Source organism: Lathamus discolor, chromosome 12, assembly GCF_037157495.1.
Source record: "Lathamus discolor isolate bLatDis1 chromosome 12, bLatDis1.hap1, whole genome shotgun sequence".
Classification (NCBI taxonomy): domain Eukaryota; kingdom Metazoa; phylum Chordata; class Aves; order Psittaciformes; family Psittacidae; genus Lathamus; species Lathamus discolor.
In genome coordinates this window covers 14,290,885-14,314,101 of record NC_088895.1, presented here as the reverse complement: position 1 = coordinate 14,314,101, position 23,217 = coordinate 14,290,885, and the positions used below count along the sequence as shown (strand labels likewise).

Sequence of the window (23,217 nt, the reverse complement as noted above, 5' to 3'; positions counted from 1 at the left end):
GAAACCAACTCCTTGCCCCCATTTAAGGTCATTCACTCTCGCCCATCACCCAGCGCAGACTCACGTGTCCACCAGCCTCCTCTCTGGAATGCCGAGGGATAACGGGGAAACTGAAACCCAGCAAATCGAGGGGGGGTTCTGCACTTGGACACGGTCCCGACGGCGCCTGGAATCACCGTGCTGGGAAGAGAGGCTGCACAGATGAGGGAAACTGGGGTGCCTTTATTATGAAAACCAGAATAAAGCTGATCCTGCTTGAAAGGAACTGCTGATGCCACACATGTACGGAGCAGAGATTCTGTGGAATGTCAGAAGTCGGAGAAACACGTATTTAATAAATAATATAAAATGCTTTTTCTCTTGTTAAAATAGAATTCTGGGTTTATAGCTACAGAGCACAGCGACCTTTACATCAACAAAATAAAGCTGAGTCCGGGGGGATCAGGTTAACACAAAATAAAATACAACTGAACAACAGGATTAAAGCAGCCGATGTTCAGTCCGCACAATATGTACACCATGGAAGAGAGATCAACAGAAAACAAAAGAGATCACCTGGAAACTCCTCAGACATCTGGATATACATCTGGTCTCTGTAGACTTTAGATATTTTCCTTTGTTTTTTTACAATATTAAAATTAATACTATGCTTTCCCAAAATACACCTCTCAGGGGTTTTTTTCTTTCATTCGTGGAATTGACGCATTCCTTACATTAATCAACACAACTAGGATTATTTACTTGCTACTGTACACTTCAGAGTAGTCCTTCCTCCATTCCAGCCACACCTCGAGCAGGAGCATCCCGCAGTGAAATACCTGCATCCCTGCCACGTGCTGTGTGGGGACAGCAAAACCCATGTGCGACTGCGAGTGGCTGGGGTATGGGTATGGGTATGGCCAGGGGATTAAAGGAGAATTGAGGCTTCATGCTGAGCAGCGGCCAGGGAAAGAGCCACACACCAAGCTCCAAGTATCCCTCTTCCCATGAGCTAATGCACTGCAAACCTCATCACATGCACTGGCGCTTGATCGCACCCTTGGTGCCGTGCATCCCCACACCTTGAGCTGCTCCAACAGCCTCAGCCTGTGCAGGTCACAACTGAGAGAAACAGCTCTGCTTTCAGCACCAAACACGTCTCCTGCTACCTGAGCACTGCCATCAAACTCCGGCATTGTATTCAGAGCAAAACCAACCCAAAGCTGCGGCTGCCCCATCCCTGGCAGTGCTCAAGGCCAGGTTGGACACAGGGGCTTGGAGCAAGCTGCTCCAGTGGAAGGGGTCCCTGCCCGTGGCAGGGGTTGGAGCTGGAGGAGCTTTAAGGTCCCTTCAACACAAACCAGGCTGGGATCTATTTCCTTTACTCCCACCGCCACCCCCATATTTACAGCAACTCCCATCTGACAAAAATATCACCCTACCTCAAGGGCAGGGAAAAGGAAGGGAAAGGGGAAAGGACATGGAACAGAGTCAGCTCCCCGAGCAGTCTCTGTGACTCCCCAGCCCAGCTCCGGCAGGAATTACACATCCCTCTCCCACCACATCACTCAGGCGCTGCCTCTCCAGGATCCAGTCATTTGTCAGCTCATACATCAAACACAAGGAATATCTGGGAAATAATCCCTTCGGCACTGGAGGCGTGTGGCTGTGTCTGGGGAGTGCTGAATATGGCACCGAATTCTCTGGCTTGGAATATAAGAAACAATTCCTGAACATGCTCTGAACATGAAGCAGAACATCAGCACAGCTGCCATGTTTGCCAGGACATTCAGATACCTTGTGTAAAAGTCTATGTTCAGTCACTCACTGCTGCTGCCTGATGCTCTCATTTCTTTTATCCCCACTTCCCTGAATCATTGAGGAAAAAACCCAAGAGCTCCCCCTTACCCAAACCCAAAAGGAAAGAAACAACCCCCCCCAACCCCTCAAACCCCCCAACCCCAGTCCTAGAGTTGTGCTCAAAACGAACCAAAGCCCACACCGTGCCCCAGGTACTCTGTGTTCACTGACACTTTCCACACACGCAGCTAAAGACCTTCCCATCAAGTAAGAGCATCTCGTGCAAGAAACCTCAGAGAATCCGGGACCCAACCCAGGACCGAGCCGCCCGCAGCAGTACCTAACACTGGCTTTGGGATGTGGAATTCCAGCTCTCCCTCCCTTCCATACAGAACCCCACTTGTGCCTGGGATCTGACGCAACCTCTCCCCTCCTTACAGCACAGTCATTTATAAGTCACCAACATAAAGCTTTTCTAAATGGTCAATAAATCAGTTGACTGAAGAACTGACACCGCGAGTGGGGCTGCCCTGAGCCTGCACGAGGCAAGAAGGACCCCATGAACGAGTGTGCCCCAGGGCATCCCAACTCCACTACACTTCAAAAAGTGCCTGTATCCCTAAGTCAGCACACAGCCTTCATTTCATATAAAATCTATGGGTTTGAGGCACAATTTCCCAACTGCAGATGTGTCCCTCCCCTCCTCACAGACACATCAGGAGCTGCAAAATCCAACAAGGATTTAGAGTAAAAAGCAACCATGGAAAACAACTGAAAGAGAAGAATGGAACTGATCATGAACTAAGGACATACAAACAAGCTACATGAGAACTAAGAGCGGTTTTCATCACAATCTGAGGGTATTTTTCCAAATCAAGAAGAAAAATAAGCCCATTGCATGGTATTGTAGGAAAAGCTTAACACCACCCAGTGCGGAGTCAGCACCAGTGAGATGAGACTTTTCCTATTCCGCTGTCATAAGCACCACCCCTACTCCTTACAGAGGATGCTGAGGTGCTAAACATCACTTACCAGTAAGGATGGCAGAAGCTTGTACTCTTTATACTGAATAACATGAAAAATAAACGGGGGGGGGGATCATTAAAAGCTATCACCTGATTCACAGGGGCTATTTTCCAAAGTGCATTTTCCATTCGCACTGCACATGATGGTCGAAGCACGGGCTTTGGGGGTTAAGCCACTTACAGAAGCAAATCCATCCAATTTCATCACAAGTGTGTTCAGGATAAACTCGTACTTCCAAAACATTTCTCCTGGTTTTGCAATTTGTACTTTTCTACATGGAAACAGGCCCAGACTCCATGGAAATCTGTCAGTGACACCAACCAGACACATAGTACACCAGGGGACAAAGCACGCTGCCTGTGCAGCTGCTGTCCCCATCCATGCAGGTACAACTCCCATCGTCTTTAGGGACTAGGAGACTTCTACCATCACAGCCAGGAAGAACACATTCAGGTGTTCACTGAATCAGAAGGAAAGCTCAAATTCAGCCCTGACCTCCCTCTTACAAAACACCAGCACAGCCAGGGAAAGCTGACCTGACGTGCCTGAAGTTGTCTAACAGCTAAGAGATTATATCTTTGCTTTAGCAAGAGTTTCCACACGGCAGGACTGACGTCTCAAGCAGAATTAATATAAACCTGGCATTTGATCAGCTCGTTTTTCAGTTCCATCCCAGTACTCTCAGACTGTTTTCAATGCGGACAGTTTGAACTCACTAGAAAAGACAAGTGAAAATCCTTTCGCAAGCTGAGCCGTTTGATGGGTGCACAAAGCTCCTGAGCTGAGCTACAGCGATGGCCCGGGCTACCTACGCTATGAGAACACACTTGCTTCATGGTTTTGTGTACAACAGAGAGGGATCCACAAGTCCCATAACTGAGGAGTGATCCCGACTATGTACCGAGGTACCCGGACACTTTAACCCAGTACATGCACTAGTATGCATTGGATTTGAGTAATTTCCGTTTAATCTTTAAAAAGTGCAGTTGACCTGAAATGGAAAAGAACTGTCTTTATGTTCACTGTAAACTTGTCAAAAGGAATCTGCTCTTTAAAAACTGTGCTAAAATAGTCAAATTTATACAACAGAGCACTAGATGAAGCTACCATAAATTCCTCTTCACCAATTATTACTCTATGGTGTCAGTTATAGTACTGCATATACTTAGAAGAAGCAAAACGGTGGTAGCTACTATTAGTGAGTACAACAAACCAAGTGAATAATTTGAGTTCAATGCTTCCATGAAGTAGCAATAACATTTAAACCACAGGACAGTTAGAATTCAGTACTTTGAAGTGCATAAGAGTCACACTGTTGATCATCAGCAGTATGGAGAAAGGTTATTACAAAGTCAGCAGTAATGGTCGGAAAGAACATGGCAACACGACAGACTGAAGGTTATCCAACACAGCAAGTCTGCAGCTCCTCCTGCAGCCGAGGGGCTCGTCGGTCCCGCACAGACCTGTGCTCCCAGCCAGCAGTCACCATCCCAGTCTCCAGGCTTGGAGAGTATTGCAGAGAGAACAGGATCTTCCTTCCATCAGTAGTTCCAGGCAACGGACCACGGTTCCGACACCGCCAGGGTGGGGAATGCATGGGAGCAACATGCAGCCTCTATGCTCGGCAATTTCCACCGCTGCTAGGAGCATGAATTCACTTGCCACGGTTCCAGTCCTCCCAACCTCCAGACACAGAGTTCTGACATATCCCACGCTGTAAACATCAAGTTCTTCCTCTTCTAAGCACATCCTGCGTGCAGGATCGCACAAAGTAATTCGTAAGGATTCTGTGAAACTCGGCATGTTCACGAAGCAGCTTGCCCTAAGTGAACCTGGGTTGCTGTTCCTCCTACAGACCATTGCTATTCCTGTGGCTGAGCGGTGGTTTGGAAAGCTCTACAACTGTGGAGCGAGATTTATTGAGAAACTTTGGAGCTCGGCGCAGCAACCTCTGTGCCTCAGTAAAAGCTTCCGTCAGCTCCTTTTTCCACTGAACAAATTCTGGGTCACTCTGAAAGAGATACAGAAGTCGTTTGGCACTTCACAGCAAACTGCCGATAGCGTCTTCTCTCTCAGTTAGCCCTTTAAGCAACTTAGTTTAGTTCTCTGCAGAAATGAGGAACTTTGGGCACTGAAATGTGCAGCCCCTGCTTCTCCAAAGCCAGGCAAGGCAGCAGCAACTACAGCTGGTCAAAACGTGCTGAGCACTGGTGTACTTCCTCCCTTGCAAACACATCAGCTACCACCAACCGACACGTGCCAACAAGGCTTTCCAAGCCCACAGAGGTTGAGAAGTTTTGAGGTTTTTAGCTATTTACTATTAAACTATTTAACCATTGAAATCCAGGACAGGAGCTGCATGGTTACCTGCTTTCCAGACTCGAGTGGGATAAGAACTTCCCAGTTCTGCTTAGCTTCATAAAGTACCCTTAGCTAATACGTAATGGGAAGACCTGAAAAACTTCAATCGTTTTATCATACGCAAAATCAATCTGATTACCAGTTACTGAAAAACAAGTGTCTCACCTCACACTGCAGGACAAACTGTTTTCCTCCTTTAATCCTCAGTAAGATGCATTTCTTATCTTTAATTTGTGTTTCTTCAACAGACACTATTTGTTCCATTGTCAGAAGGCTTTGCTGTAGCGTTTGCAAAAAAGCAGAGAGATAACTGAAAAACCCCTGTTGCCCATCAAACAAAACCACTACCTAATCTCTCTGGACTACCCATGTAAATCGAGTTATGAACATGAACAATCATTACACAAACATTTATTTCTGAAGAGTGGGGTCATCAACTAAAGATAGACTATAAGGTAAGAGAGGGATTTAGCAAGGGGCTTGGTTGCTCCAACAGATGCAACAAAACACAAGCTAAGAAAGCCAGGAATGACAGCACAAAATAAGAATCTACAACTAGGTGTGTCTACAACCAGATAGTCACTATTTTCCCTCAAGAGAGTTGCAAATAATGCTATATATTTTCCAAGTATTACTGCTGTTATAAATAAAGAGCAATTTGACTATTTCAAAGAGCTGAAAGGGAATGAATATTGAAGCACTCTATACTTGCAAAGAGACAAACATAAACAGTGTGCAGAAAAGCTTTCTCCATGGACACCAACGCTTTGAAACTCCGAAACTTAACTAACTACACACAGGATCTGCCTAGCACATCATCACAGCTGGACTAAAGTTCCTATAGCATTTGCTTTGAAACAAAATGCTATAGCATTTACGACCTTACCAGTTTATGTTTTTTTGTATAAATAGTCCAGAGGTCCTAAATGAAAAACAACACCATGAACTACCAAATTCCTTCCAAAACACAACAAAACAGAGTAAACAGGTTTCTCAAGTCTGCTGTTTCCTCAGTGCACTGTAGCTACCCATTAACTAAAGTGATACTCAAGATAAGCTACCCAAATCCACCGGTCACTGACTCAGAGAAATCCACAGGAGGTATGTGCCTGAGCAGGAGTTCATCAGATCTGCCCCAGCATCCAGCTGCCTTTCCTGCTGCTGCTCTCCAGAGGACCCCACTTACCCGTGACTCTCCTTCTCCTCGCCATTCAAGTCGGTTTGGGAAGAGGTAAAAGTAACGACGTTGCCACTGAGTCAAGAAGGGGTTCCCCAGTTTCAGCATGTATCCATGCATGATACAGTCCTTCCCCAGTGCATAATCTACAACAAGAGGAAGCATTAGTATGCAGAACGAAGTGCTGCCAAAAGCATCCTGCAAGTGTGCTGTGTTAAGGGCACGGCCCTGAACAAAGGGCCAGGAACACATGCCCTCGACAAGTCTGCAGTAGTGCTTCATGTGCACAGGCAGACACAGAACCCATTCTGCCCTAATTACACAGGCTGCTGCAGTGAAGTAATCAGAAGCAGAATTCAGTTCTTATGCATTAACTATTAAAAGAATTATGTATTGCTATCCAAAGTTGAGTTTGAGCTGAACACCCTCCTGCAAACAAGCAAGGTTTGCTGTAAAGGACCTCCCGTTTGCTTTCTCAGCTTCTCTGTCATGACATCAAATCCCACATAGTCTTTTCTGAGCACACACCACCAACAAAAGCGATGAAAGGCTGTACATGATATTCTTTAAAAGAGAGTACAAAAGGTTTTCCAAAACATTATGTCATCATACAGCATTTCAAAACATTAAGAACCATCTTAAGAAACACAACACTGACTAAATGAATTCTAACAATTACTGGTGAATGACAGTAATATGCGAGTCTGCCGTGTGAAACTTCAAACACATGAATTACTACCTCGCAGCAAAAGATGGAGACAAGTGTATTTGACAGATTACCTTCCTCGTGGCCAAGCTGCTTATTTTTAGCCCTTTTTCTGGCCTCAATTTTATCTGTGTCTGCATTTACTGCATCATAAACAGTTTCTGCTACTTCTTGCTGCCAACGCTCCGATATTACCAGAGGGAAGTTCTTATATAATTCCTGGTCACTATCAAGCAACTTGCAAGAGAAAAACAACATAAAAAACACCAACATTTTAATAACTTATTACTCTTCTTATCCCCAATAGTTAATAGTAACCCACATTAACAGCATTGTTTTAAAAGATGAACTCTGATGTTAACGAAACAAACAGGTACAAACAAAACACAAATACCCACTTAAGCAAAGCTATTAACGCATAAACACAAAGATATTCATTCATACACAGAGAACACGCCACCTATTCAAAACTTGTTTGGTCTGATAGCTCTAAAAGCCTCACTCAGCATTGCCCCATCATGTTCTCTAGGCTTTACCTTTATCCAATCCCTTAAACGTAAGCACTGTTCTTAACTTGGCTGCGTAAAAAGTTTCTCAGCACAAATATCCCATGAATAAACGAAAAGATACCTTGTACACCAGAGTGCCTTCCATGCTTCCACAGCCAAATTCTGCATTCTTAATCATTAAGCTTCAACAGTCAGCAGTGCATGCTGCACACCTCAGTTTCCCTGTTACATGAATCCTTTTCTCTCCTAAAGCTTAACTACAGTACTTGAATTGAATTGCACTGGAGGAAACTGAAATTACTGGATCTTCAGGAGGGACATGTAGGTAGGACAAGGGCGAATGGCTTGAACCTGCCCGAGGGGAGGCTGAGATGAGCTCTTAGGCAGAAGCTCTTCCCTGTGAGGGTGCTGAGGCGCTGGCACAGGGTGCCCAGAGAAGCTGTGGCTGCCCCATCCCTGGCAGTGCTCAAGGCCAGGTCGGACACAGGGGCTTGGAGCAAGCTGCTCCAGTGGAAGGGGTCCCTGCTCATGGCAGGGGTTGGAGCCGGATGAGCTTTAAGGTCCCTTCCAACCCAAACCACTCTGGGATTCCATGACCACAGCAGGAAAATCCACACTGGATCTCAAGTCAGAAGACCTCGCTGCAATTGGGTGCACGTGGTTTACAGGGCCTCCTGACGGCATCTGAGTAAGAGAGGAAAGCTGTGGGCATCCACCGTTGGCTTTCCCGCTTGTAACCTCAAAGAACACATGTTCTTCTCTGTGTCACAGGACACTGCAGTATAAATATCACCCTCAGCGGCAAGGGAGGAGACAAGGCACTCAGAACTGGCATCCTCACGGGCAGAGGCGGCTCCTGACACCTCAGTGGGAGCTCCGGCTGCAGCTGACTCAGAGGCAGGAATTATTCAGTCCCTTCTAAAAGGCTGTGACGTCCCCGCGTGAGTGCAGAGCAAAGAAGCTGTACATGATACCCCTCACTGACTCATGACTAAGAATAAACTTCTCTTATAGGCGGCCTGAACAAAGATTACCTGGAAGTGATCTGGCTACAGGAGTTTCAGGCCTTGCTGAGCGTATCTGATCCCCACAAGAAAGAAAAAGACCACCCAGTTTCTCATTGCAAAATGTTCCTCTGAATTACAGCATTCCAGAATTGCAAGAAACTGGAATCCTGTTAGTCTAACATTGACAACGTGGAGTGTTCTGGGATAAAGAACATCTTGGGCTCTCTGAGCTGCTCTTTAAACACGTAAAACCTTTTCTGTGCCAACTTCTGTAATTACAGCAGGTGACACTGACAGACAAGTTCCTTTTCGGCACACTGAGTACTTAACATGTGGTTTTGATCATAAAGGTTTAGAGCAATTGGTTTCCCTCCTGACTCACTTCTGTGCTAACAAGAATAAAGTCTGATCTACTGAAGCAATGCATTGTAAGAATAAAGACCAGGACAGACCCAAGACAAGCACTGATTCACTTCTTGTCTCCAAGTGCCCAGGAAGCCCTGGGAGCAGGATGAAAACACAGGGTGCATCACACCCCCTCCATGTGTGTTAGCAACAGGCCACTAGCTTTAACTTCCCATTCTTCACTTAAATTATTTTAAGTGAAAAACAGGTTTGGATACTACCAGAACCTGAAGGTTTCTTGTTATCACTTTCCTAACTTGTGAAGGTGCTACCATTGACACATAGCTATTCATTTTGAAGAGCTTCCCAGTGTCCACTCTGACCATGAAGTAACACTATTAAAACAAAGTTTAGTTCCATTCCTCCGAGCTACCAGGAACAAATTACAGTTTTTAAAACTACAAACCATTAAGAATTCTTGAAAATCTGAGGGTTTCCCAAAAGCCATCTGACCATTTGGGATATTTGCTTTATCCTATGAAACTTTCGATAGGAAGGTAGATTTCAGTCAATCTAAAAAGTAAAATGTAAGGGCATAGCACGCAACAACAAAGCAGCCAAGCAGCCTGAGCAACCTCTTTCATAACAGCATGGATTAAGTTCCCAAGGTTGAAAGTAATCCCTTGCACACTCAGTAGCCCGGGAGCAAAGGAATGGCATGCACATGGCAAGTTGAGCACGGCAGCCATTCTGTACCCATCAGTTAAAGCTGTGTACCTTAATGCCCTTGGTGTCCTCTTCATCAAATGACCCAATATCAAAAGCATCCGCTGCATTTACTTCTCCCCGGGGAGGAATCAATGGTGGAGGATACTAGGAATTAAAAGCAGCAGAATTAAAGACAAATTCATGGACATTACTGAAATCAATAATATATCCAAGCCTTTTTATTTTTTGCACAGATTACGCTCGACTGCAAAAGTATGTCCCTTGAAATTCAGCTTCAGCCCAGAGCTGTTCTCCTTTAATAAATGCTCCTCCAAAAGTTCAGGGAGAAAACCCCACAGTTTAGAGACAGCAAAGCAGAAGTCACCATGCAGTCATTTAACCCTGAATAATTCAGTAACGATGAGGAAGACTTGTAGTAATGGGCATACAGCAGTTTTCCTCAACCACCCTCCACATACTCATGCAAGTGAGTACAAGACTGAGTACAAGACTGCAGTTTTCTGGCCATTACCTGTTTGGGCTTATTTTCCTTTATTGCTTTACCAAACAATCTAAGGTTACTATCCCAGTCCTTTACCTTTTGTAAATAGACTTGCTGCCAATCAATGCCCTTGAAGAATGGATGTTCTTTTACTTCTTGCGCACTGCAAAAGAAAAGTAACTGAAGTTAACAAAGAGATGGGACTTTTCAAATGTATTTGAGGAACAGCCTTCAGAGGTCACATTTCTATCACTTGAAAACATCAGGAAAATGGTTTCTTTTTTCTTTTTCAAGGAAAAAAAAATAGGCTTTCCTAAGCAAACAACAGAAGACTTTCATGTGGAAACAGTGCTGTAGGGCTGGCAAGCAATCCCTACTGGTTTGCTATGCTAGTCCATCATTTCAAACAAGACCCATCTGTCAGATCCCATATACTACTTCCATGTAACAAGTTTACTCCACACCATTTCATATTGTACATATTTTATGGCAAAATAAGCAACTCCTCAGGATAGGCCCCAGGCTGAAAAGCAATCTCAGGTCACCCTCAGAGGGCTCCAAGATAAAACCTGCCTATCCCTCTGGAATCAGAGCCAGCCCAGCCTGGGCTGTGACTCTCAATTAGCTGTTATCACACCTTGCCAATGGGTTCTCAACAGTTGTTTACTCCTCCCATTGTTTCCCCTCTGGCCTCACCCTGGCTTTCTGAGTAGATGATAACACCAGGTTCAGTGAGCAGCTATGAGAAAGGTAAGCTTCGGCTGGAGCAAGTCAGGTTTTGTAGCCAACAAAAGAATGCCCCTCTCTTACAGTTACAGAATGAAAGAGGAACCCAAAATGAAACAAGCGTTCACAGCTTTCTGTGCTTGGGGGTTTGGGGTTTTCTGTGTGCAATATATCGTTACAGATACAAGATAAGCAATAAATGTTAAGCTATCAGTAAGTCTGAGTCAAGTAATGTGACTTCCTGCCAAAATGGATCAGGCAAAACCATGAAAACAACACCAGGATGAAAAGTACAAACACCACCCAATGTGAGCATGACCACAGGGAGCTCGGGGAAGCCTTCAGGAACAGAACTTGTCCAAACCAAAGGAAGCTGAAACGTTACTCCATGCACCGCGCTTCTGAATGTTCGCTTTCCAAAATTAAAGCCATCACAACAGGAAGCAGATTTTGACATGAAACGAATTCACTCATTTACAGAGAAGTGGAAATTTTTCAAGGCAGCAATCCAAGGAGAAGACAACACCTACCTTCTTCCTTGGCACCCCAGCCTCTTGCTAACATCCCGCTGCAGGAGCCCTTCCAAAAGGGACTTCAGTTCAGGAGAAAATGAATCCGGGAGCTCCACATTCTATGAAGAACAGAAGCACAAGAAGAGACGTTTCATTATACAAGTGGTGTGAGCTGCTTTCCCCACAGAGGAGAGTAGCTTTTCTTTGATAGTGCTTGTAAGCAGCTCTTCCGCGTGCAAATACAGCTTTAGCAGAAAGCACGCTCCAGAGCTCCAGATTTTAAGGAGATGGGAATTTACTAACCCAGAACAATGTAAGTGCCACCCTCACCAGGATCTTACCACGGTGAGCGTCATCCGGTCGATCTCATGCTTATCTTTGGTTTTGTGCTGTCTGAAAGGACTGTGACTGTAGAAATAAGAGAAGGCACAGTCAATGGAAAGCCATAACACATCAGGTTATCGCAGCACGAAAGAGCATAGCATCCCCCTTAGTCCCACTCTTCCACCTCATTAATCCTGCCCTGCAGAACATGGAACAATTAGTAACACACTGAGCATTTACAACACTGGCATGCGGTGGCTACTAGCTATCACCAAGTTACCTGGTAAATTATCAGCTCTGTCCTTTTCCTGCTTCATAGGTCTGAGTTTGAACTTTTAGCTACAGAAGATCTTCCAATATTTACAGATTTAAACAATCACAAGCAGAAACACTTTAGTACGAGACTTTTTCATCAGATTTAGGATATATTCCCTGTTTCTCAGTTTTCCTCAAAACCTTGAGGGAATGGTGGTTTTCAAAATTCAAATGTAATTTACTTATCAATACATTATTGTATCAGAAACCATTTTGTCTTGTCACATGGCATTGGGTACCAGCTTGTTTCAACTGGGGACCTGCTATTCAAAGAGTTATTCCCCTTTTATCATCAAAAATGTTTCTGATGAACGGATCCAATGCATGGACCAGGAATTCCATTCTTCTGGATTTAAGCATGACAAGTAAGAAGGCAAGAGTAACAGCCTCAGGTACCGTGATGGTGAGGCTCTGAGTAGAGCAGGGAGGCAAATGATTCACTGGGGACTTCTGGGCAGATTTTGTGCCAGACTAAATTCACTAAACACCAAGGAACGGCACCATGTGCCCAGCTTGTTTTGAGATGCGAGATGTTTAATTGCCTTCAGAACAGATGAGGAAGGAGAGCTCACAGTGAATAATGCTTTGGCTTCTGTCCGCCCACTGATACCACCCCACACATCTCTGTCAGGAGGAATTGCAGCCCATAAGGACTGAGATCTCCCCACCCTGTAAGCCTGAGCGCCTGTAGTAGATGGCAGTGCTTGTCCCTAGGTGCTAGTTCTTTCTTCACATGACTTTAATCCTGTGAAGGAAGAACCACAGCAGTCAGTGGTTTTAATCCTCTGGGCCCAAGTGACTCAAAAGGAGGTCTCAGAAGGAAAGATGAGGAACCCACAGTGGTCCCAAATGAAGGATGCTCTCCCCTCTGCTCCCAGCAAACCCAACCATCGTGTGTCCTGCTATCTCCTTCAGTGGGTGATTACAGACACAGGACTGCTCCCAGCTGCCTGATGCTGTCTGTACTTGGAAATACTTCTTTTCCTGGCAATTTAAATGCTGTTGCTTTCTTTATTTGCACACTTACATTCAGTCTAGTTTGTGAACAATTACTGTTAAATCGATACAGGTCTGTAGTTCCATTCAGAAGCCACACATCTTTTGTACAGTGTCTGGGATAGAGGTAAGAGCTTATAATTAATTAGGTGCAAGGACACAGGGTGATCTAACTAATGATCAGTCTTTACAGAGAAGCACTCTGAAAAGCTTAAAACATTTCTTCTGTTTCACCATTAATACTGAGGATGCTACTTCCATCAAACACTTGCCAATCAGTGCTTATTGATAAATCCCATCATCTCAATAAATTCTATGTAGCCACTTTAGTGAGAAGGTAATGGTTGACGAGGCTGTAATTACCATTTATTTTTGTACACCAATATGGTAACAGGCCAGGTTCGACAAGTGGAAGCCTCCACACATAACTACAGGAGGAAAGACTTCATGTAAAAAGAGAACAGTTTCATCACAACAGCAGGTCTTAAGCATAAAATGAAGCCCATCATTTAACAGGGCTGCTACTGTATTTAAGCAATGAATAACATCCTACCATTTAAAATACTAACAATTGCCAAGGGATGAGTAAATTGTGTATCAATACAAGTCAAAAGAGTGGATAGAGCATCTGCTTTCCTCCCTGCCCCACACCTGCACCTACTAAAGGAGGCAGGGCTTGTTCCTTGTTTGGTTTGGAAGCAAAAAGCCTGGTTTAGCCTCGCGTGCAGACACAGTCCGCATTGCAGAGATGGCAGTAAGATACCATTTCAGATGCTGTGCAATACGTTACATATTAGTACTTCAAGGGACAGACAATGACGAGGCTCAGGCTAAAAAGCACACGAGACATGAAACCTCACTCACCCCCTCAGGAGTTTGAAAAGCATGCAGCCCAACGAGAACCAGTCTGCGCTGCTATCGTACGCGGTTCCCTTCTGGAGCACCTCGGGAGCCATGTAGCCGTGGGTACCTCTGAGAAGCAGAAAGGGACAAAATCTTGATTACAGCTAGAACTACCACCGACAAAATAATTCAAAACTGGTGTTTTCTCAGTAAGATAGCCTAATTTAAAAAGAATTCTGTTTAAACTTGATTTTATTTTGCTTTTTCTGTGGCCGGACATACATATGCATGTTTTGTTTGTGTGTATCTATTGAGGAAATACCTTCAAACATGAACAACAGAACAACAGAGGTGATTAGGCAAAAGGAAGCAGAGAGCTAGCAGAATCAGTGCAGGGGTCGGTAAGTAGTTTCCATCTAAGAGTGGACACAACAGAGAGATAGGAAGGTTGCCTACTCAGTTTACAGGGAACACAGATCCCAGGACACAGTCAGCACCAGATCACTCCAGCCCTGGGCCAGTAAGGCTGAGACCTGCTCCTGCCCCCAGCCCAGAGGCGAGCAGGGCTGCCTCCTGCTCTCCCGAGGTGTTCCACATGTCTCTTTCCAACTAACAGCATGATGTAACAGGAGAACGCATCCACCAGAAGTCACGGCTGGTCACCGCTAGAAAGCAGTCACCGTGCATTGCTTTTACCCTTGTTGTAACTGGAACATAGGGATCTTCCCAAGAACCCACTGAATTGCAGATCTTTGAAGGTATGACAGGATGAAGCTTTCCTTTTTGCATAAATTCTGAGACTAAATCAGGGCTAATGAGGACCTAAGAATAAAACTTGCCAGATACGATGCGGAATCCACACACAACCCAAGAAACTCAGATCCCAGTTATGACCTGATGCCAAGAGGCAGAAAGGAACACAATTTGCCTCCATTTCTACAAAGATCCAGAGAGAGAAAGACACAATAAACCCCATTTTTTAGTCAGTTTAGGAATATTTAATTATCCATTTAGGACAATTAAAACAATCTGGTACTTTAACTCAGTTCTTCTTTGAGCAGTGAATCATCTCAAAATGATGTGTCATCTTCCAGCCATGCCTACACATCAGCTGCTACAACTGTGCAGGAAAACAGAGAGAGGAGACTGAAAAACCTTGTTAGAGCTGAACCCGGCTCAGCTGTGTGCCAAAGCAAGCCCGTGCCACACAAGTGTTACCTTTTATCCTTAAGGACTCAGCAGTAGCCGTATGTGCAGCAAAGCCCCAGATGTAATACTTACACACTGGCATGAGGCTTCTTTTTGGAGAAGTCACAAGCCAGCCCAAGGTCTGATATCCTCACATGGCCGTGCTCATCCAACAAGATGTTTGCAGGCTGGAAAGGCAGAGGCACAGAAAGGTTACTGCCTGGTATGTTACAGCTCTCCGAACTACACGTTCTCTGAACACAATAACTCATCCTCAAACATCAATACTCTCTTGTAACTGGTAATTGCTTTTTGGGGGTTTTTATGTCAGTGTAACAGTCACTTTCCAGCTCTAATCAACATTCTAATGGAGCACCACCAACCCCACAGATTATGAAAGACTGAAGAATAACAAAGCACATGACAGAATAAATCCCATTTGGCCTCAAGTCCATACCACTTTGGTACAGTCTCTAACTTAATAGCACCATTAAGCTGGTGAGATGAGTAACACTGCACAGGAGTCATTCTGACCCGAAGGAAGCATTTTCCAGGCAGGTTAAATGGGGTAACAGCTCAGATCAGAGCTCTTTTGAAAATTATTAGAAAAATCAGCCAAAGATGAACAAATAATCTGTATCCTTCCCCACAAAAGGTTTAAGGCAGGATAAGTGAACCTGTGGGTATACTTGCTGCTTTCTAGCACGGGGGCGAAAGCAGCTGCTGTTCACAATTACCTTGAGGTCTCTGTATACAACGAAGCGATTGTGCATGTGTTCTAAACCCAGGATGATTTCAGTAGCATAAAACCTCATTTCTTTTTCAGAAAAGACTCCGTGCTGGGAGAGGTGGTAGTGCAAATCTCCTCCTGAAACGAGCAGAATTGAGATGCCATTAAAGGAACACTCAAACCTTGCCTCACAGGCAGAGAGCAGGATGCCGTGGGGAGGAGTGAAGCATCTGTAGGTTCTTAGAACCTGTGGAGCTCACAGAGACCCAGCCTTACACTCTGTGAGTACCAATGGGGACAAAACACCTAAGAAAGGCAATAAATAAATCTCATCAATCTGAAACTCTGTTTCAAGAATACATCTACCTCATACACGTTTGCATTCAGTGACTAATCCAGCAACTGAGTCTCAATGTAAAGGATTTACACAGCAAGTAAAACGCTGCCTAAGAGCAGGCACAACACAACGTCACTCTGTGAGCTAAGCCATGCCATCACCGCATCAAATTGTGAATATTCCTAGGAAAGAGTCCAAGTCCCACAAGCGCTCAGCATCCTCAGCAAATATGGGCACTGCAGCACCTTCTCTCTCTTAACTCCATCAATTCCTCTCTCTGTGTGTCTTCACAAGAGGTAGGTTGAGGCTTCTAGGTATGAGTTCTTCCCTTCTGAGGAATGCTTCCCCCACCAAGTCTTTGCAAATCTCTCTATAGCAGCCCTTTTACTTTTATTCTGAAAGTCATCAGTCCCTGATGTCCTCATACATTTCTCCACAGGATCAGCATTTCCCCAAGCTTCCAGCCTGGTGGGCCTTTTGGAACCTTTGCTTAAATACATCAATATTTTAAGGTTACAGAGATTTTCCAGCCTGTTCTATACATCCCCTGGTTCAGATCAATTTACCCCTGGTGCTTGCAGGCCACTGCTTCATACCTCAAGTTATTTTTCCCTCATTCTCCTTATGATCTCTACAAGTCCTCCTGCCAGTATTTCTGTAATACCACCACCACCTGCATGAGTCTTGCTTACCATTCATCAGGTCCAGAATGAAACAGAGTTTGTCAGGGGTGTGGAAGGCATAGGTCATACACACTATAAAAGGACAGTCCTAGAAGGAAAGGAGCAAAGAGTTCATTTGGGCAATAAACAAAGTACCACTTAGAGAAGCTAAAAATACATGGGATGGTCTTCCTGTGATATCTGCCCAGATTCATAATAGTTTTCTAAAGCAATCACACCTACACACGCTGATGTTTCACTTGCACTTTACAGAGATCTCAGATTTTGCTATGAGGAGCCAAAGGCTTAAAAAGTGCAGTGACCATCACTATCCTCTGAAGACCTGCACCTACAGCAGCTACAAATACTCTATTTACCTGAGCTTGCACAAGACTTACATAAAGATACATCAAAGCTGACAAGCTCTAAGCCAGCTCAGGGAGAAATAAAGCTCTTACCACGAAGTGTAAAGGGAACACACTATTTCTCACAATTGCATGGTGAATGTTCAGCTGTTGGAACACTGACCGAGAATCTGAGTCACGTCCCGTACCAAATCCCAAAGGAAAGAAGGTGTTATCCTCACCTAGACATTAAATGCAGCCACACTGGTGCCAGCCCCTGCAGAGCTGCACCGGAGAGGAGGGGACAGCCACCCGCTGCTGCCCTGCAGCTCCCCAGCAGCACTCGCAGCAGATGGTTAAAGGGAACATAATACACCAGGAAGGAAGCCACAGCTCTGATGAGTATGTGATGCCCAGGAAGCAGGAACAGCAAGCTCCAGACTATGCAAAACCCAGAAAACAAGTGTGGTGAGTGCAGATTTAAGTGTCACTGCAGGGTGGCCGTGCACAGGGATGGATTATACTGCTGCTGCTTGATGCACGTGAGCCTTAATTCACACAGATGTTTAAGACAAGCAGCCCTTGAAAATACAGCTGGGAAAACACCTCTGCTGCCACTGATCTGTTCAGTGTGCTGGTACCTCTATAATGCACAGGCCAAGGCAGAAAGCTGGCAGAACATCCTCTCTTCAACAGGCCTATATTGGATGCTAATTAATAGCGGGTGGCTATTACTTGGTCAACCCTTTCTCCAAAGCCATATGAGACCAGGGCTGTTTGGTTAGTCTATAGTGAAAGCTTAAGGAGTGGCTGTGCTACCAACACAGACTGGGCAACGACAACGGACAACGTTCCGACCCCAAAGCACTGATGGGAAGATGGGCCAAGATGAGCTTAACTGCTGCTGAGGCAGGTCAGCAGGCAGGAAGCATGAATGTGACCTACCATGACTTAAACAATGAGTTAATTACAGCAGGACTGATAGTGAAAGCTCTGGGAATCTCTAACAGGAACTCGCTTCCATCCCAATTTAGAAGCAGCAAAACACAGTGGCCTTGGGCAGAGCGGGGGACACGGAGCCAGCTCCGGAAGGGAGGGAACAGCCACACACTCCATCCCCACCAGCCACTGGGACAGCTCAGGTCAGCTCATCCTCCCACAGGGCAAAACCAGATAAGGTTGAAATGTGAACCCTTCTATACTTGACTGAATTCCAGTGATTCCCACACTACATGGACCAATCCTGCTGCACCGCTCAAATCCGTTTTATTGCTACTGTGTCCATACCAATCCCCAATGCAGAAGGCAAGCATGTGTCTGAAACGTGTGAAAATAACTGCTAAATGGTCCTAGAAACAAGGGGGCTCTAGGCAAGGCTGTATGGCATCTAACAAAAGACATTACCTCTCGTTACAAACTCCCTATTCCGTAGTTCCAACTTAACTTCAGAGCAAAAGCTTCAGTAGAATTACTAGCTTGATTTTCTAAATCAGCTGGATAATTCAGCAGTGTCCCTAAGCGGGCTTCCTAGCGCCTCAGAGCAACCTCATTACCCGAAGGATCGGAATTTAAACACCAGACACAGAAGAATAAAGGGCACCATCTACACCAGTGCACCTGTACTCTTACGGATCTCATTTTTTAAAGGAGCTCTGCAGGTGTAAATGTGATGCATAATTCATTTTTGTGTAAGCCTTCCTAATTTAATCGCTACCCTTAATAAGGGAGCTTGATTGCCTAGTGTTCTCAAACAGGAGAACTAGAAGAGTGGATGGAACAGCAGAGTGGATGGAACTCCAGCAGTGCAGAGCCCCTGCTTCCTAACACGGACTGCACCTTTTGGCACACTGCTGTTACGCAGCCATGGCCCCAGTTGACCTCGATGCGCTGGGTTTGAACAGAAGTTAGGCAAACATTGGCTATTACAGAAAGTAAATATTTTTCTTTCTTTTAACAGAAAGTAAAATATTTTTCCATACTCTGCTATTTCCCAAGAACTTCAAAACCTATTCCCAGCGCCCAGCTCGAACATCTCCACGGGACAGGAAGCCAGGGCCTGTATCTTGCAGGAGAGGAAACACAAACCTCACCAACAGTCTGTCCGTGTTGCACCAACCATGAGTGACAAAGCACACGCCACAGAGGGGAACCCCCATTTGGTGTTATGCAGCCAAGCCCATCAGCTCCCTGTCCCCTTAGTGGTGTCCACCCCACTGCCGAGCTGTGCTCGTCGGCAGCATCACCATGAGAAGCTGCTCTCACAAGGCAGCCGTGGTGGACCCAAGTCTGGCAGCTCCCTGCTGAAGAAGTGGTTGTGAGGGCCAGCATCTGAGGTGGATTACCACATCCGATTACACAAAGGTACGTGTAATCTGCGCAGCTGTTATTATGTGCTTTGCAGAGACATCTGGATTCCCAGTTTCATGACTAACTGTATTGCAATGAACTTCCCAGTTCCGTTTTGTTCTGGGCAGCACATCAATCCTGTCAGCGGGCACAGCACGCGCCTTGCGAACCTAACAGCTCAGATTCAGGAATTAAATGAATTACCTTGTTCTACCCCTTGCAAACCTATTGAATTCTGCATATTCAGAACGTTCCAGCATCTCGTGTTGGCTGATGTGCCTATGTCCCTGAATGGGCAGCGCTCTGTACAAAACCTCTGTTCAAACTCGCTTTCAGGTTTCTAAGAATCTAAAACCAGATTCTCTCCAATGAGCTGATAATCCTTAATGAAAAAATAAATGGGTTGTCCTGCTTTTCTGTTGCTCAATGACGAGCTCCGCGCTGTCAGGTAAGAAAACTACCCCCACCATTAGCAGCCTCCAGAGCAATTTTCTCTTTGAATTGCTAGACATGAGAACTCACAGTCAGTTCTGCAGCAACAGAACCACAGATTGAAGTGAATAGGACAATTATCACTAATTTGCCCAGATTTCTTGTCTAGTCTCTGCTACAGAACTTCACCCTCCGGCTCTGGAAACTCCTGACACTTCTGGAGAAGCCACAACCCCCCTTTGGTGAAAGAGCTCACTTGATTAAAAGTCGAACTGGTAAATCCCAACCGCATCACTGGGCTGTGGCCAACTGTATGAGGATCACCAAGGCTCAGGGCTGGCTTCTGCAGGTGAGCCCCAAGAACCCCACACAATGCTCCAGGATTAGGGAAGAGTGGCTGGGAAGCTGCCCTGAGGGAAAGGACCTGGTTGGTGTTGGTCAACAGCCACTGAGTATGAACTCGTGCCCAGGCAGCCAAGAAGGCCAAGAGCATCCTGGCTTGTGTTAACATCAGTGTGGCAGCAGGGCCATGGCAGTGATTGTCCCCCTGCACTGGGCACTGGTGAGGCTGCACCTCGAATCCTGTGTTCAGTTCTGGTGCCCTCACTACAAGAGAGACATTGAGGTGATGGAGGGGGCCAGAGAAGGGCAATGGAGCTGGTGCAGGGCCTGGAGCACATTCCATTCTCATTTCAGACACACTGCTCGAATCAGGGGGAAGGCTGCAGAAGGAGTTAATATTTGCATGTCACACAACTGAATTAATGGAATACGTATTATATGTAACAGCTTTTATATTGCATGGAAGAAAAAGAAGAAATAAAATAATAACAAATCAATGATACTTACTCCTGTACTGACAAGAGACAGCATAATTCTTTCATTTAAGGCTAATGTTTCTCCTTGCTTCATCTTGATTCTCTTCTTATCTAAACATTTCATTGCATACCTGAAAATATTAACCGTTCAGAAAAAGCACCAAAAACACTTCCTCCTTACTCAGAGTTATTCGCTACCAGTTACGCCATGCATATTTCAATATCCTGTAAGCAAGCTCTTTAAAGACTTAAACCTGGCACTAAAAACATCATTACACGACTAAACAAGCAAACCCCATTTTCAGCAGAAGCCTCCTAGCACAGAAATGTGCTGTAACAAATAATTCTGTGTCCAAACAACCACGGAGATTGAGGTATTACATATCATACATCCATTTATTAACACCTACAAGCAGGGCTTTGCAGTATGAATTAAGTAACAGACCCTCTATTACAGTTACATGTAATTCTAACAGTTCCTGCGAGGAAAATAACATCCTGAACACACGCTGAGTTTGGATTTGAAGTTTTCTTTCTACTCAAAGGTCAGATATACACAAGAAAGCTTTTTTTTTAATCCTCTACCATCTGTATTACACAAATTAATAACATTTTGCTCAAAACCAGAACGTTACCCTAACAACCATCAAACAAGAGGAGGGTATTACATAGTCTGGCTATTTGGTGAAGGCAGTAGGTGAGCCCACTATTAGACAACAGCTGAGGAGGAGACGTGTGCTCCCGCATAGATGATTTCTAGACACGGGCAACCACAGGTTTTTAGGCCACTGGTGTTAAACTGCACTGAGGAGAACACCGTGTTACAGCACTGCATCGATGCTCATCAACTGCCTACGCTGCCAGCTCTGCACAGCCACGGGGCCTCGCATCACCTCGCCCTGCACTCCCTCGACAAGCCACGTCATTCCTGCCATGCATGTGTGGTGAGTGGGGGAAGAGTGAGCGTGAACATCCCGGATTCTACGTTTCCAAAACAAGGAATATATTCACAGCACGTGCTCCTGCTGGGGAGTCTGCAGACGCCGACTATAAATAACGCTGCACATGCTGTCCTTGATTTACGCTTTGACTCCACTGATCAAGCGAATGACAGGGGCTGTTCAGGGCTGACCAAGATGGGGAACCTCATACTCATCTGGAACTGCATGCTTACGAAGCAATGCAATCCCTCCCCCTTTAGACTGCTTTCTGCATCATGCTTCTGGCTCCTATTTAGATACCCTTGAAGGAGGTGATGTGAAAGAAGCCTCAGGTGTGTCTTTGTGGGTTAGTGAAACACCAATGGCATTTACCTTCGAGGGGTGGCTTCCCAAGCTCCTTGCAGGCAGTAAGTGCAGCAGAGGCAGCCATCTAGAGTGGACGGGATCTGGATTAGGGATGGGTAAACAGGTTTGGATTAAGAAAGAACTAAACCAAACCTTTACCCAGCAACTGAACCTAATCTAAAGGTTTGCTTCAAATTGGAAATAGATTGGTTTATCCCATATTGCACTTCCCTTCACTCTATTTATAGCTGATAAAACCTGTCCTTTGCTTCACTTGCTAGTCCCAAGGATTATCCGCCTCCTGAGACATGAAAATGCCTGGGAATCTGTCAACTGCGTCTTCAGGGTGGACACCTACTGATTGCGGCTCAAGCTAAGTAAGATCTTTAGTTTTGTTCATGGACAAATTAACAAACTGCACATGGACAAAAAAAGTCCCCAAGTAAGAACAGAGACAGTATTGTTAGTAATAATATTAATAAAAATACTTGAAGTCCCTGCAAAAATACTGAGCATGACAGCAACATTAAGATGTCTTCCACTTGTTAATAGCTCAGAAGTTTATTATTATCAAGGATGCCAAGCACACAGCAGTGCCAGTGAAGCCAACTGTAACCACAGACACTTGGCACGTCAAACATGCCAGTGCTTACTTAGAAGAGGAATGTGTAAGGATGGTCCCTGGACTAAAATTGTTAGGAGAAAACCAAGTTGAAAGGGGTGGGGTGGAATGTAAATAAACAGATAGAGAGATGCTGAGAACGCTTTGTTAAATCAATGCCCAGATGTTCCAAAGGGAACATAATGGGGCAATTAATGCCTAGAAATTGAAATCTGATGATCAAAGGAAGTGAGTGAATGGTAAGACCAGAAAAAGGATAAAACCCACAGAAGGCTGATCTTGGAGTTCCCACTGAGAGCTCTGTTAAAGAGAACTTCAACACTGGAACTATATTCTACTGAATGTAAATAAGGATCACTGCTTTCACCAGTGAAACGTGCTCTTCAGGGCACAAACACGCAATCACACATAGCTGGAATTCCGTGTTCAGAACCTGCTCAGGCCCGACCCTGCAGGCTGCACAGCACTGAGGTCCTGTCTCTACATCATCAATGAGGTCATGTCCTTACATCAGCACCAGCTATGGGATGGGCTTCACTGCGAGAGGAGCAACCTCGAGCAGACGAGAGGCACCACCTCACACCACCACCATGGCTTCCACAGGGACACGGTCCTG

General features: G+C 45.2%; 1 protein-coding gene across 1 annotated transcript in view; it reads right to left on the bottom strand.

The window, feature by feature from the left end:
• Nucleotides 1–2,581: 2,581 nt before the first annotated feature.
• The window catches only part of GRK3 (G protein-coupled receptor kinase 3), a 58,840-nt gene continuing 38,204 nt past the window's right edge, over nucleotides 2,582–23,217 (bottom strand). Inside the window, exons 9-21 of the mRNA XM_065692338.1 lie at nucleotides 20,725–20,824; nucleotides 16,784–16,862; nucleotides 15,762–15,892; nucleotides 15,118–15,212; nucleotides 13,858–13,965; nucleotides 11,700–11,766; nucleotides 11,377–11,477; nucleotides 10,217–10,283; nucleotides 9,688–9,783; nucleotides 7,124–7,286; nucleotides 6,353–6,489; nucleotides 5,332–5,445; nucleotides 2,582–4,816 (exon numbers count right to left, since the gene is read on the bottom strand). Coding sequence (XP_065548410.1) covers nucleotides 4,655–4,816; nucleotides 5,332–5,445; nucleotides 6,353–6,489; nucleotides 7,124–7,286; nucleotides 9,688–9,783; nucleotides 10,217–10,283; nucleotides 11,377–11,477; nucleotides 11,700–11,766; nucleotides 13,858–13,965; nucleotides 15,118–15,212; nucleotides 15,762–15,892; nucleotides 16,784–16,862; nucleotides 20,725–20,824 — 1,420 coding nt within the window. The 3' untranslated portion in view covers nucleotides 2,582–4,654. The remainder of the gene's footprint in view (nucleotides 4,817–5,331; nucleotides 5,446–6,352; nucleotides 6,490–7,123; nucleotides 7,287–9,687; nucleotides 9,784–10,216; nucleotides 10,284–11,376; nucleotides 11,478–11,699; nucleotides 11,767–13,857; nucleotides 13,966–15,117; nucleotides 15,213–15,761; nucleotides 15,893–16,783; nucleotides 16,863–20,724; nucleotides 20,825–23,217) is intronic.